The following is a 15,134-nucleotide window of genomic DNA, read 5'->3' as shown; positions in this document are numbered from 1 at the left end:
TCTTGTAATGTATTAAAAGAAGGTACACCGCCATCTTGTGCCGACTAAACTGACTTGAACGCACCTGACGTCTTAATTACGACTTGTCAACTCATAAGTACGACCATCCCAGGAGGACTTGAATGCAGCATTAGCCATAACGTTTGTCGCCAAGGATTTTCCAGAGATTTTCAGTTGGGTTTAGATCAGGACTCTGGGCTGGCCATTTCATTATTTCAATGTTCTTAGGTTCAAGGAACTGCTTTACCCATTTTGCAGTGTGACTGGGAGCTTTATCTTGCATGAAAATTGCAGGGAAGGTACCGCGTGTTGCTGAAAGAGGTTCTGATAAACATTTGGATTCACCTGACATGTAGCTGTATAAGAGGCCCATCTCCTGCTGCAGAAAACATCCCCCAAAGCATGACACTTCCTCCTCCACCTTTCACTGACATCTTTACGCACTTGGGCTTCAGTCTTTCCTCAGTTTGACGATGAACATAATGTTTCCCATCAGACCCAAATAAATTAAACTTGCTATCACTAAAGTAAACTTTGGATCAGTTCACCTCTCTTCACACAACATGCTCCTCAGCAAAGGCGAGCCTAGCCTTTTGATTCTTTCTGGTGATGAGAAGCTTGGTCTCTGCAGAGTGCGCTTTCAGTCCGACTTCTCTTAAACGTCCCGAGACAGATTTGTATTAATAACATATTAAAAGTTTTCTAATATATTACATATTAAATTCTATATAAATGTATTAACAAAAGATGGTAGGTAAAGTTGTAGTTTGAGAGTTGTGAAAGAAAATAAATAAATACATAAATAAATAAATAAATAGGCCCTGGTCAATCATACCAACGTTTTCTGGTTTTCGAATGGAAGACCACATGTACTACAACTTATGACTGTGTACAATCAATCTAAAATTGGGATCAAAGAACATAAAAATAAAAATGACCTTACTTAAGTGATCTTAGTAGAGAATATGGCATTAAACCACTAAAATGATTTTACCATTATTATTATTAGAGCCCCTGATTGCATTATGTAAATCCATTCAGTGAAAGAACGTGCTCGGAAATAAACACAAGACATCGTGGTATTCAAAAACAAGGTACTTTATAGTTGATGTCAATGACAAACGTTAGAGCAAAGGTCCCAAAAAAAGTTCTATTGTAACAATGGAAAAACAAAGTGACAAAAATAATATGCATTTCTTACATTTTGTAAACCTAGAACTGTTCTCGAGCCACAGTGGTCACAGGTATTACTGGCTGATAAGTGTTTTTTTGTTTTTTTTCCCTTTTGGACAAACTGAAGATATATCTGACGAGCATCTGGAAAAAGCCCTTTGATGATTCCAGATGTTTCTAAAGGAACGACCCTAATCTTTTCCTAGTCTTCCTCCAGCCCCAAAAATATGTCCCGAGGAAGAGTAGAAAAACCAGAAAAGAAACGAAAGCAAAAGAAGTCTCACAGACAGTCTAACATGTGGCATAGTGTGTAGTTCACCTAAAACAATGCTCTACATAAATACAATCAAGTCTATAGTCTGTATGTCACAAGTGCTAGATAACTTTCTGGTTGTTGTTGTAAAGTATTCAAAAGTCATTTTTCTTTCATTCCATTTTTAAACAAGTAAAAAGCACATCTGTCGGACACCAAGAGCATCAATCCGTCTGTGTACTGACCAGAAACAGAGGAGGAAAGAAGAGCTTCCATCCCATGCATTCTCCAAAGCCTCAACCCTCCCGTGTTCCTCCTTTGTGCAAATATGTTACAAGGACAAACAGGCATGCTGACGCACAAACCATGCAGAAATCTACAGCTATGAAGGTAAAAGAGAATGAAAGAAACTTCACCCTGGTTTCGGTCCGACTTCTCTTAAACGTGCTGAGACAGATCCTTACCCTGTTCAGCACTGAACTGGCAAGCAATTCCAGCTGCAGTGTTGAACCGACTTCCCATTGAGAGACAACCTGCTGTCGCAGGGTTTCAGTCAACCTTAGAGCGGCCCACTATCTAGCAATCTCAGTGAAAATTCGAGGAATGCTACCAGTTAAATAGGGTTTGTCATATAATAAAGGAAATTAGCACCAGGTGCCAGATTAACACCAATAACTTGTATGTATCTGTAAGTGTTCTCTAATTTTGTTCAGTTCTTTTTTTAAATATCTCATTTAAGAGTGTTATACTGTGCTTCAGAATACAATTAATTTTTGAATTAAAAAATATATAATATACATACATATATATATATATATATATATATATATATATATCAGAGATTGCAATTTTCTTGGCCGATTCCGATTTCCGTTTTTTTTGTAAGTGTGACCTGCCGATACCAATTTTTGCCCAATTCCGTTTTTTTTTTAATAATTGACAGCATATACAAACAAAAATCTATGCAAATGTCAATGCAAAACATTAAAAAAAAAGTAAAAAAAAAAAAAAAAAAAAAAAAAAAAGAAAAAGGAAAAATTAATGGAATGCAGTTTTAGTTTTACAAAACAAGAGCAAAGAAAATGACCAGATAGAAGTGTTCCTTTGACAAGACTGTATTGATAGGCTGCTGTTAGTATTGTTGCAGAGTGGTTTGTAGTGATGGTCCGGTTGAGTATTACTATTATGAGACTCTTTGGGAATGTCACTTTACATTTCCTGGACACTTTCAAATCAGTGTCAGCCTTCGCACTTCATCCTTGAAAGTAATTCAGATGAGATTTGATGGGCTTGGTCTGGATATGGATACTGCAAAAATGCCCAAAATAGATCATGCTTGATAGGAGTAACAAGATTTGACAAAACAGAAAAAAACCCCGAGAACGATTGCTGATATCATTACCGCAAAATTAAACACGAACTGTCACAAAATCATGTCCAGGTAGCATTTCACCCCAAAATCAAAAGGAGGTCAATAAGAAATTATATTTTGCATAAAGAAACTATAAAAAATGAAAAAATGAAATTATTTTCATGATAATTATGCACATTTTCCCCCCAAAATTTTCAGGACTTATCAGGTTTTTGTTAACTCTCATTAGAATCTCATGAGCATAACAATTTTTTTAATTTAAAGAATTGTATTATTTCACATTCAAAGCTGAAGTGCACCGTAAAAATGAATGTTTGAAGATAAAACAAAAATGATTAGAGCATGTTTTACAAGAAAATCAATTTTAGTTTTTCTACTTCAAAATTATATTCAACGTGTTGTTTCTTTGCAATTATTTGTGTATTTACTATCAATTTCTGAGTGATAATTGTTTCTACATGATTTTTTTTTAAGTGCGTGTAATTTCTACACCTCCAAGTAATGATTCTTTTCAAACACTTATTTTGGAAACTGTCTGCCATTGGTCGATTAAACAGACAGCCACGCCCCCAAACTCACACCATTGGTTGAGCCTGTTTTGCTTTGTTGGCCTCGTTGTTTTTGTTTTTTTTAAAAGCAAAATGTAATTTCTTATGTCCTTTTTCTGGGTGAAATATGACCTGGAAATGTTCTTGAAAGGCTAAAGTTATTCAAACCTTAAAAATACGCAAAAATAACTAAATCCATCTTGGATGTACCACACAGAAGGATCATTATGATGTCAGCATCTACTCTAGTTGGTCTATCCAAATGGACTTTTAACCAATGGAAATGTACAGTGTCAGTCCATAATATTTATGTTTTAGAGTTTAGAGAGCACTCTGTCAAACTGAAGCTTGAAACCACGAAGATCCGTTTGATCAAGAGTTTACGGTGCCAGAGTAATGCTACTGCGAATGCATGAAACCAATAAACAGTGCCTTCAAGTGGAACCAGCAACGGCCGAAGCCAGACCACATACTGAAATATATCATTTTGCAATACTAGTTTTCTTATTAAGAGTCTGCAATAATATATAATATATCTATAGATCTTTGTAATATAAATCTACTATGAACAGAATGTAGTAAATACACAATTGTCGGAATCATTATACAAAGTAAAAGCATCTCCCTCCCACCGCATACAAAAAAAACCCTAAATAAAACAAATTAAAAAAGGCATGTTACTCTCTAAAACAAGAAACTAAAGATGTATGTAAAACACATGGTCAACTACATACAGACTGACAAACAAGTAAATAATCCAAAAAGTACAACAACAACAACAAAAAAAAACAGGACAAATGAGCTCTATTAAGAAAATAACAGGCATGAACCCAAAGTGGAGTAGTCATACGTGACAGGCATATATAAAGATGAAGTCGAGGAACAATGGCAATGGTGAGTCAAATCTCCCGCCTTAATGCGTCTCATATCGAACATGACACACGGAAAAAGAATGCCAAAGGTAGTTGCCGAGAGGCTAAACATGAGTCAGGGGTTGTCAAACAAATTATCGCCTCTTCATCAGTCCAGAATCAAAAAGTTCAATGTACAATCAAAGTCAAGCCAAATGATCTACTGTCAGCATGCATAATTGCGTATATATACAGTTCTATGTGCCGCTTCGAAGCACCGCTGTGGCTCCGAAACTACGTCAATGTCCCATGCAGATTGTCTGAGTATCACAGTTGTCTCAGAGGCGTTTTATGATTGTTTTCCGAGTGGAAGCTGGTGGTCCCGCTACTTCCTGGATTGTGTCATGCGACGGGCACATGTTCGGTAGCACCTGCCCCTAGCGAAAGGCCCATAACCCTCCTCGCTCAGGCCTGTCGGCGGGAAACCAGCGCTAAATCTCACCAGGTGGCACGTCTGAAGGCTCAGTGGTACATTTAAAATCGGTAACCAGCCCTTTTCCGCTTGTTTCAAAGGTGTCAATAAAATTGACCATCTGCTGAGTAGAATAATAGTAGTGATACACTAGTGCCCTTTGATTAACTGTAAAGTAACCGAAATACTAGACATTCATAGCTATATAGAAGTACAACATGTGGAGAGAAGGAAAAATAGAAAGTCTGTCTCGAACTACAAATCGTATGACGCGTGGTCATCGCAGCCCTATCCTATATGCTCACAGCAAACTCATGCTTGTCGGCGCTGTTAAACTACGACGGGTGAATTCTTAACTTGGCAGATGGAAAGCTGCATGCCGGTCAACTTTTCATAGGAGGAGGCGCGTATTTGGTCATTAGAGTTGAAACGAGTTGCTACATTGGCTTGCCTTTTAAAGCGCTGGAGAATTCAATCGAACGTTTTGCCCTTGGATAGCTGGCAACTACCTTAAAGTTCATTTGTCAGTGACACTTAAAGTCATGTAACGTCCAACACAAGCACAATAAAAATGAAGGAACATAAAACAGGTCATAATGTGTGTGAAACATGAAGATATCTGCAGGGAGTTCCTGGTAAACATGCTGAGGGTTTCTCGATTCTTCAGGCCAGCCTTTGACCGTCGGGTGTCAAGAAAAACCGAGACGGCGAAACGTTTTCCCTCTTTTAACTAGTTTAAGGCAATGTTCTTCTGGATCCATCACGGAAACTATTTTGCAAAAGGCACAAACTCACATTGTTGACTTTCTGTTGGGCTTCCCAGAATCTTTCGATCTCTCTCCCAATCACATCGTCCACCCTCGTGAAGCAGTAACTAGAATTGCGAATGGAATGAGTCACTTTTTTCTCCAAGAATAAAAGAAAGACAGACAAACGAACAGAGAGAGTCGACAAATAAAAAAACGTAGGCCGTAACAGCCGAAATCAGTCTTATAGTGGCTCTGGAAAATAATGAAAAAGTTCATGTCGAAAGCACCAGCTCTCACATCTAACAACGAAACGTGAGTCTATGTCCTGCTCAAAAGTTAAGTGTCCCTGCGGACAGACCAGGTTGCACAATCCCGGACGTTCTGCCACAGACAGAGACAGACTAACACGGCTGAGACGTTTGTCGAACTCTGGGTGTCATGGAGATTTCTTCAGGCCGTTTCGGATCCCGTGCTCAAAGCGCGCACATCGTGGGACAAAAAATGAAACGGATGGAGAGAGTAGAGTGACGTCAGAGGCCTTGAAGAGGCTCTGAGCCAAGAGGGTCACCAAGGCAGTCGATCGGACCTTCTACAATGGAGGTTCCTCTTCCATAGGCTCCTCCTCTGTTCTGTGGGGCGACACACATACACAAACATTACGTCACACATGAGCAAAACAACTTTTCACTTGTGAATTTCCATGACTTTTCCAGATATTTTAATAAATTAAATATCTAAAAAAAATTAAATTAAATTTATTTATTTAATTAAAAAATTAAATAAATGGGGCTCAATTCTCAGCCCCACACACACAGGACTTCAAACCAACCACACCCACTGCAAAAACTCCCATCTTCTCCTTCTGTCCCCTCACTGAGGCAGAAGTATCAAAACTTGCCTCTTAAGAAGAATCGCTTTATGTATCCCCCAATTGTAAGTCGCTTTGGATAAAAGCGTCTGCTAAATGACTAAATGTAAATGTAAATGTAAATGTAAATTGAATACATTTGAATATAATCAGCAATTGAATATTTTCGAGCCAAGCACAAGTACCAGTGTTATTTTTGTATCTGGTATACTATAGTATAGGGCTGGTACTATAGTACAAATTTCACAATTCGATTCTCATTCACAAGCTTGTGATTCGATTCGATTCGATTACCAATTTGATTCGATTTCAATTATTTTGGATACATATTAGGTACAGTGCATGCCAAATTTTCTTAAGGGAAAAAAAATCTCTCAACTAATGCTGTAAAATATACACGAGAGTCAGTTGGTACTGCATTACTATAATACTGAAGGTTAAAATTGACTGATTTGTGCTGTACAACTGCTTAAATTGCACTTAATGAAGGTTAGAAAATTAGGTTACAATTACTTTGGTTAGTTTTTTGGAAATATACACATTTAAATAGTGGCTGTCATAAAAACTTGGACGGATTTATTCAAACATAAATAAAACATTAAAGAACAGTAAAAAATTATAATGAATGTTATATGGTGCATATATTTAGCTAAATGCTCCTCTCTACAGTTTATTTTTCTGGCTGACTAACGAGTTTATGGTCACCGAATATGTTTGTTTCTGAGGTAAATGTGACGTTACGTGACATTGTTTACTAGCCGTTATATTGACGTCTTTGCGCGGCTGAAACACTGATTGAGCGATTACTTCACATGCGCTACGTGCTGCCGTTTCTGTTGATCGAGGCGCTACAGCAGCGGTCACTATACATTAAACAGCACCAAAATGGCATTTATTGTTTGAATACTGCAATACAATGGACATAAATTGAAATCAGAGACTTTGTTTCATATTAAAAGTACCAACGCACAATGCTTATTGTGATTTATCGGATGGGAGGTGCCCTTCAACGTTCCGTCCATTAACTGAAACCAGGCTAGACTAATTGATTCTTGGAATTTAAGAATTGATATAGTTTCGTAAAAATGAGAATCGATTAAAATCGAGATATCGATATTTTTTACCCAGCCCTACTATAGTATTATAGTTTTTGTTTTCAAAATATTTTAAATATTTAACGAAAATGTTTTTGTTTTATGGATTTAGTTTTATTTTTAATTTTTAGTTAACTATAATAACCCTGACAAGTACAATAAATTTATTTCCACAATATAATGTTCATGAATTTAAGATCTGATTTATTTGAATATTTTTCCTAGACCTGGAAATCGCAATTTTAAAATTCCAAGATATTTCCAGGTTTCCTTGCCTCTGGGAACACCTGTGTACATGTATTTTAATATTATTTATATACTATTATAGTATTTATTTAGATTTTGAATTAGCTTCTATTTTTATATTCTTAGTTTTAATGTTAGTTTAATTTTTTTTGTAATTTTGTAACATGTTTTTGTCATTATTATTATTATTATAATTTTTTTTATATTTCTATTTTTTAAATTTAGTTTCAGTAATTTTAGTACTTTTTGAACTAATTTAACTTATTACAGTTAGCTGCTAAGGCAACATACATTTTTAAATTTCATAAAAATTTCAAGTTTTCATCCAATATTTATATTTTATTTTATTTCAGCTTAATTTCAACTAACATTTTAATAGTTTTAGTTAAAAATAAAAACAATTACACAATTAAAAAAAAAAAAAAGTGTTTAAAAAAAAAGACTTTACTTGGCATCCTTCAGTAAGGAGGTGCTAATGTATTTATATTTAAATAGTGCAGATTTTCCATTTTGGCTTTATTTAGGCACTGTACTTGGATTTATATGGTATTCCTTTGGCAATATGTACAAAGTTTGGGGTCACTATACACACTAATTTCAGTGTTAATGCATCACTTCCTGTTTGGTGTCAAATTCGCAGGTTTTTTTGGAGAAAGGTGTAAGACGCTAAAAATCAATTTAATGGCTTTTGTGTCTTAGTCTGAATATGACCTGAACCAGTTTTGTATGAGTAGTAAAAACAGTATGCAAATTCATGGAAAAGGACAGAAATGGTGCATGGCGGAGTCAAACAAAATTTGAATGTTCTATTTGGGAATTTGAGGAAATCAGGAGGAAATTGAAACAGCCAGAATAATGGAATTCAGGGTCAGGAGTGGAAAAAAAAAAAAAGGAATTTTGTTTCAAAAGTTATAAGCTAAAATGTTCATGAAATTTTGAACTGTGTTCTGGTGGCACAAGAGTGTTTGAGACCCTCCAAAATGAGTCTGCCAAACGCCCAGCCAGAAAACAGAATATTAAACTAGGAAAATCAATACTTATAATAAGTGTCAACACACTTTCTGCACTTGGCCCCTAATAGGAATAACAGGAAATAATGTGAATTTGAACCTTGCTAGGCACATGAATACACGTGTGTAAGGGTGTGAGTGTGTGAGGAAGGTCCAGAAACCTCAAGCATCTGTGCTCAATGCTGCCTGAGTGTTTTCAATTAGGACTCTGGCAGAGTGTGTCTCTCAGAAGCCTGACGCTGCTGGACGTCTGCCCCGCACCAGCCGCACACATTCAGAGAGTCTCGCCTGCTTATCACCTGCCCTGCACCTCTAGAACACTGCTGTCCCATCACAGAGCCCCCACACAATCATAAATACTCACGGGTCACAGAAACAGACACACTCAGGCGGCCTGCTATGAGCAAATATATGCCACTTTCCAGGAATAATACAGACTGAAACTCATTTGTCAGTCATTTTTTGAGCAAACTGTCAATGAAAGGAGGTGCTTAACCTTAACAAAATGCTGGAAGTCAATCTAAATATTATATGAATTGTTTTATTTTCATTCATGCTTGGAAATGTTGAGACAGGTCTAAATAGTTTAAAACTGATTTTGGGGTTTTTGCTGAATTTCTGATGTGGTTTTGTTATTTTCTAGATAATATTAATTTTAATTTACTTTATGTTTATATATGAAATATATTTATTTATAATATTAATTATAGGAATATAAATATAGACATGTAAATATTTTCAAAATATATACTGTTATGTGTGTGTATTTATATATACATAATAAATATACACAGTACACACACACATATATTATGCAAACAACAACTTTTATCTGGTAAGTGATTAATCGTGATTAATCGATTTGACAGCACTATAATTTACATTTTTATAATATAATTGTAAAATTATAATATATTAACACATATATACGGGTTGTTATTAGAGTTAACTAAAACTAAAATTAAAACCATAAAAAAATGTATTACTTGAAATATAATAAATGTTAAGTAAAAATATTAAAAACTTATTTCAGCTAGTTGCCAAGGCAACATTTCTCATTTTACTTCAGTTTAACTTGATGTACTAAAATAACTAAAACACAAATAAAAACTATATAGACATACGTAAAAAACAAAACAAAAAACAAAACCTACTAAAATGACAAAAACAAACAAAATGATTAAAACTAACCAAAAACACTTTAAATGAATATGGGAAATCTAAAAACTTTTTAAAAATAGCAATGAGAACTATAATACAATCCTAATGCTACTAAAATAACTATATATAAATATAAATACATCATTATTTTATAAATAATAAAATAAATATTAATAATAGTTTATACTGTATAACATACCAAATAATTCCAACAACAAAAAACGAGTAATGGGACCAAAGCGGTATTTGTGGAATGTGCCATATGACAAACTCAGCTATAACTGCACCTCTTTCCCATGTGCTTGTTGGCCACAGACAGGGAGGCCATGGCGGTCACCGTCTCTGCCTCTTCAGTTTCACATCTCTGAGCCTCCAGCAGCGAGTAGCCCAGAGTCGAGGCAGATCTCTGCAGCGAGCGCCAGTATTTACCTAAGCACAAAGCTCAGCCTTAAACATGACACAGCACTTTATTTACAGGTGTAAGACGTCAAGTAGCATGCAAAGACATCATATGCATGCCAGAGTTATGACTAAACAGCATAAAGTCTGCTCTATACTGCAGAATATTCCCATGAGAAACTGTTTACTTCAAGAAGACAACTCTTTATAATTGATATATATGAGCAATATCACTCTCGTACTCGAGCGATACCGGCTCTATATCAGCATGGCTGTGATTAGGCCAGAGGCACGAGGCTGCAGGCAATCACAGCCACTGATATAGAGCCGGTATCGCTCGAGTACGAGAGTGATATTGCGTTTATACAACAGTTCGACGGAACATGTGTGTAATTAAACAAGAAACAACGGAGTGTCTAATAAAACCCTCTTTTGTGCGGAACTACTTCCTTCCGCCACAGATTCAAAGCTCAAGTTGACAGTTAAACATACGTCACTTTTAGAATTCATATCAAGGGCATGTGCTGCTTCAGTTAGGTTATTAGTGAGAAATAATGAGGTTATAAGAGAGAAACAATGCGGCAAGACGTGCATCCAAATGAGAGAGAGAGAGAGAGACCGCGAAGCTAGACGTTTCTTCTTATATTAACTAACGTACTCTACGATTAGCTCAGTGAATAATAAAAAAAAAAAAACATAGACCCGGCTAGAACAAGCGGAGTGATACAAAATTGTGAAAGGGCGTTCCTGTAGCGATATCAGTATAATATCTCACGGTTCTCAACCAATCAGATTTGAGAACCAGAACGAACTGTTGTATAAAAGAAGCCAATCACAATTTTTACAGGTTGTTCATGGGTAAGTTTATATAAAATAGACTACACTACAATAATTGCTGCAACAGTAGTGTACAATATGTATCAGGCCTTCTGTGAATGAACTGTGAAGCTTTGCGTGCACTCACTGTGGACTTCCAGAACTTTCTCCATGGAGTGAATAGCATTGGGGTTCGGCCTCTGTTGTAGCACGTCTTCAGAAAGAGGGTCCAACTGAAAGAAAGATAAAAAAAATGTCAGGTTAAACCTTACTGTTGCATGAAAACTCTATACTAAATGATTTTGGATAGTATATATATACTCAGAAAAACAAAAACGAAATTGCAATTATGTACATGGGTCAAAGACGAAAAAGGGTTTAAGCATAATGACCATGTAACATTATTTCAACCAAATTTTGACATTTTATTCTCCAAAAACTTGTTTGAAACCTTAAAAGTAGACACTTTACTTACATTTAATGTGCTTTCTATGGACATAAAATCACCTTTGTAAATTTATTTTGATGCGGACATCTTAATGTCTTTGACCCACATATATATGATGTTTTAAAATGGAAAAAAAATAATAAATAAAACAGCAACAATATATATACACACTGTAAAAATGAGTGAAATTTTAACAGTAAAATATTGTAAAATGTACAGTTTGTTCTGTAAATGTGTTTACGGTTTTTCTGCATTTTTTACAAAATTATTCTGGAATCCACAGCTGCCAAAATGATTTTGAAAAAACTACAGATTTTTTTTTACAGTGCATATTGTGGAAGCTTGTTTTCTGCCACAGGATAAAAAAAGAAAAAAGTAATTGAGACTTTTTATCTCACAATTTGGGCTTTTTTTCTTGCAATTCTGACTTGCAATTCACTCGTTAACTTGTCAACTCACAATTCTGAGAAGAAAAGTCAGAATTGTGATATAAACTCCCAATTGCGAGAGAAAAAAAAGGTAAAAAATGTAAGCTTAAAAACAACAACAACAAAAAAAATACAAACATTGCAATTACCTTTTTATTTTTTATTTTGTGGAGGAACAAAAACATTGTGAGACAAACTCTTGAGTTCTCAAACTCCACTAAAAAGTCAGAATTGAGATATAAACTCGGAATCGCGAGACAAACTTGGTAGCAAGTGAGAATACTGAGTTTATATCTCATAATTGTGACTTTTTTCCCTCAGAAAGGTTCGTTTATATCTCGCATTTTTGACTTTTTTTCTCAGAATATATATAGAATAAAAAACTAAACATTTGAGAAAGTGTTTCCAGCCACCAGTTTCCAGAATTCAGTAATTTGTCTGTCCTCACCAAAAGTGAAATAGTGCAGAGCTACAAAATCACATTTGATGTTTAACACTCCTATGTGGAGTGGGATTTTGGAGAACATATACAATAAATCCACATCTTCACGGAGTTATTTCTGGTCTAGTTATTGTTTTCAGGGACCACCGATGGCTACCTGGCGATAAATGCATTAATAGCAAGCTTGTGTTTGCACTGTAACGGAGGCTCACAGATATGCTGAATGCTGTGCTTTAAACATAGTCAACAATGCAGTGCTTTGTCGCAGCACGTGGGCAACGAGACCTCGTGCTCCGGCAAACCCTCACGACAGCTAAGGGACCAGCGGGGCCATGGCCCAGAGGAAACAGCCAGCATGCGATGCTGCATTCCTGATGTGGAATGATTCCATTTCCCTTTGGCTCTCGGTTGCATTTTTTCACCCCCATACAAAAAAAACTGAAAATCTACGGCCAAGCGTTTCATGTGCAAACATTGAAGATGGAGAAAAGGGCATGCATCCTGTCACTTATCCTTCATAAACCATTTGCATGAACAAGAGCAGACAAAAACAGGCATGAAAACTGGGTGGAGTGATTTTGAAATATTAGCAGGTGTAGAGAGAGATAGAGAGAGAGGGAGAGATCATTGTCTACTCCTGGCCAAGCTGGAAGCTTTGGTTTAAATAAAACAAATAAGACGAGGGCCGGAGGACTGGAGGTGTTGGGAAAGGAGACTTTAATCCTGCTGTGGCACGACACACAGACATATCAAACCCCCTTTAATGACATTTAAAATTGTAATATATATATATTAGGGCTGTCAAAATGACTGAAAAACTACATTCGAATTTTCTACTTAATATCAAAATTCGAATTATATTCGAATTTAAAAGGCATAATTTCAGTTAGGGGGAAAAAAGCTTTTGGCTTCTCTCCTGTGGCCACAAGAGAAAAAAAAAAAAAAAAAAAATAAAAATATATAAAATTATCTGGTGTCTGAATAATTTTTGGCTTGACTGAGTGTGTGTGTATATATATATATAACAAAATATATTTACAATTAAAATATCTTTATTAAAATAAAATGTATTAAATCGATCTAAATGGACAGTAGACATTTATAATCTTACAGAAGATTTCTATTTCAAATAAATGCTGTTCTTTTAGACTGTCTTTTCAATAAAAAATCCTGAAAAAAATTACCACAGTTTCCACAATATATTAATAAGCACAATATATGCTGTTTGCAACATTGACAATAATAAAAAAAATTTCTTCATCAGCAAATCAGCGTATTAGAATGATTTCTGAAGGATTATGCGACACTGAAGACTGGAGTAATGATGCTGAAAATTCGGCTTTGCATCTCAGGAATAAATTACATTTAAAATAAATTCAAACAAAAATAGTTTTTTTTAAATTAATAATACTTAACAATATTTTTAATTAAATAAATGCAGCCTTGGTGAGCCCAACAGTTTTGTTTTCAAAACATTAAATATCTTACTGATCCCAAACCTGAGAGGTTGTGTGTGTGTTTGTGTGTAGTTATTTGTATACACACACAACCCAGGATGAGTGTGAAACAAGAGCAAGTGCAGTAAAGTGTAGCCCAAGATTCAGGGTTGCCAGACAGAAAACTCTCACGCTGGACAAGAAAGAGCCTTATTCAGTCACTGGCACCCCACACACTGAGCTTTGGGTGAGATCAAACGGACAGACCATAAAAACTGAGAAGATAGTGTTCACCCAACAGCTCTCCTGCAACACTTCCTGAATACAGTATTTGTTCTGGGGGAGAAGTCTTGAAGAGGGTCATGTCTCATTGACTCAACTTTGTAATGTTCTCAGACTTGGAGCACTTTAAGCAAGTCACCCTGGCAAGTTCCTACTTACAAGCTTGCAAATCATAGTTATGACATTGTGCCTTCAAGTAACTGTGGTCAGAATAAAATAAACATGTTGGCCAATGTCATATAAACACATTTTTACTACTTTGCACGTAATAATAAATACAAACAGCAAAAAACTAGAATTAGGTGTGTAAATGATGCTTTATCCAGGGCTGTACGTTAACTTTTTTTTCACATAGCAGTGGTGCTACAGAGGTTGAAAGTTTTGTAGCACAGGCCAAAAAGTTGTAGCACAAGTATAAAACGTCTGTTATCATGTCTGAAAACAAACACAAGTAATGGAGTTCATCACTTAAACAGGCACTGATGTTCCATACAGAGCACAAAAAATACAAACCATCACAAAAGTTGTTTTAGACAAAGTTTTCTTAATTTGCTAAACATGGAAGAGTGCAGAAACATAACACCTCTTACACCTTAACAAAATATAAAATAAAAAACAATTGCAGACATTTAGGCAAAGTGAGCAAAGATAAAAATCTTTGTCATTATTTTATCTTTGTTATTAGAAAATAAGAACATTTTTCAGGTACAGTATTTAGCAGTAAAATTCAAGAAATTGAATGTACAAATATTAAAAAATGACAGGTGGCAGCATATTTAGTAGCTACTGTCCCTTTAAGAGTCCCTATAAACACAGTTGGTTATGTCTGAAATGAAAGCAAACAGTTGAGAGAGAAACGCATGAAGAACTTAGTCCAATAATCAGGCGCTTTTTTACAGGCTCTCAGTGGCGCTTCACGAGTACACGCTCAGAAAAAGCGCATGCAGAACAGCACATGAATTAAATGTTTAACCGGCATTGCTTTAAAGCAGATGGAAATAATGTAGTTTTGTGATTGCGCATAAGTGCAGTGTCCCGTGAGAGTAACTCTACCGCTGAGCTAACACTGATGTGAATGCATGTGGC

At 35.6% G+C, this 15,134-nt stretch overlaps 1 protein-coding gene across 1 annotated transcript in view; it reads right to left on the bottom strand.

The window, feature by feature from the left end:
• Positions 1-3,233: 3,233 nt before the first annotated feature.
• The window catches only part of LOC107695959 (histone deacetylase 4-like), a 171,885-nt gene continuing 159,984 nt past the window's right edge, over positions 3,234-15,134 (bottom strand). The window contains exons 25-27 of the mRNA XM_016496081.1: positions 11,161-11,245; positions 10,085-10,226; positions 3,234-6,047 (exon numbers count right to left, since the gene is read on the bottom strand). Of these exons, the coding sequence (XP_016351567.1) occupies positions 6,008-6,047; positions 10,085-10,226; positions 11,161-11,245 (267 nt within the window). The 3' untranslated portion in view covers positions 3,234-6,007. The remainder of the gene's footprint in view (positions 6,048-10,084; positions 10,227-11,160; positions 11,246-15,134) is intronic.

This window comes from Sinocyclocheilus anshuiensis, unplaced genomic scaffold, assembly GCF_001515605.1.
Source record: "Sinocyclocheilus anshuiensis isolate Anshui unplaced genomic scaffold, SAMN03320099.WGS_v1.1 scaffold698, whole genome shotgun sequence".
Taxonomy (NCBI): domain Eukaryota; kingdom Metazoa; phylum Chordata; class Actinopteri; order Cypriniformes; family Cyprinidae; genus Sinocyclocheilus; species Sinocyclocheilus anshuiensis.
The sequence above is the reverse complement of the archived record's forward strand: the minus strand, read 5'-3'. Positions and strand labels throughout refer to the sequence as shown.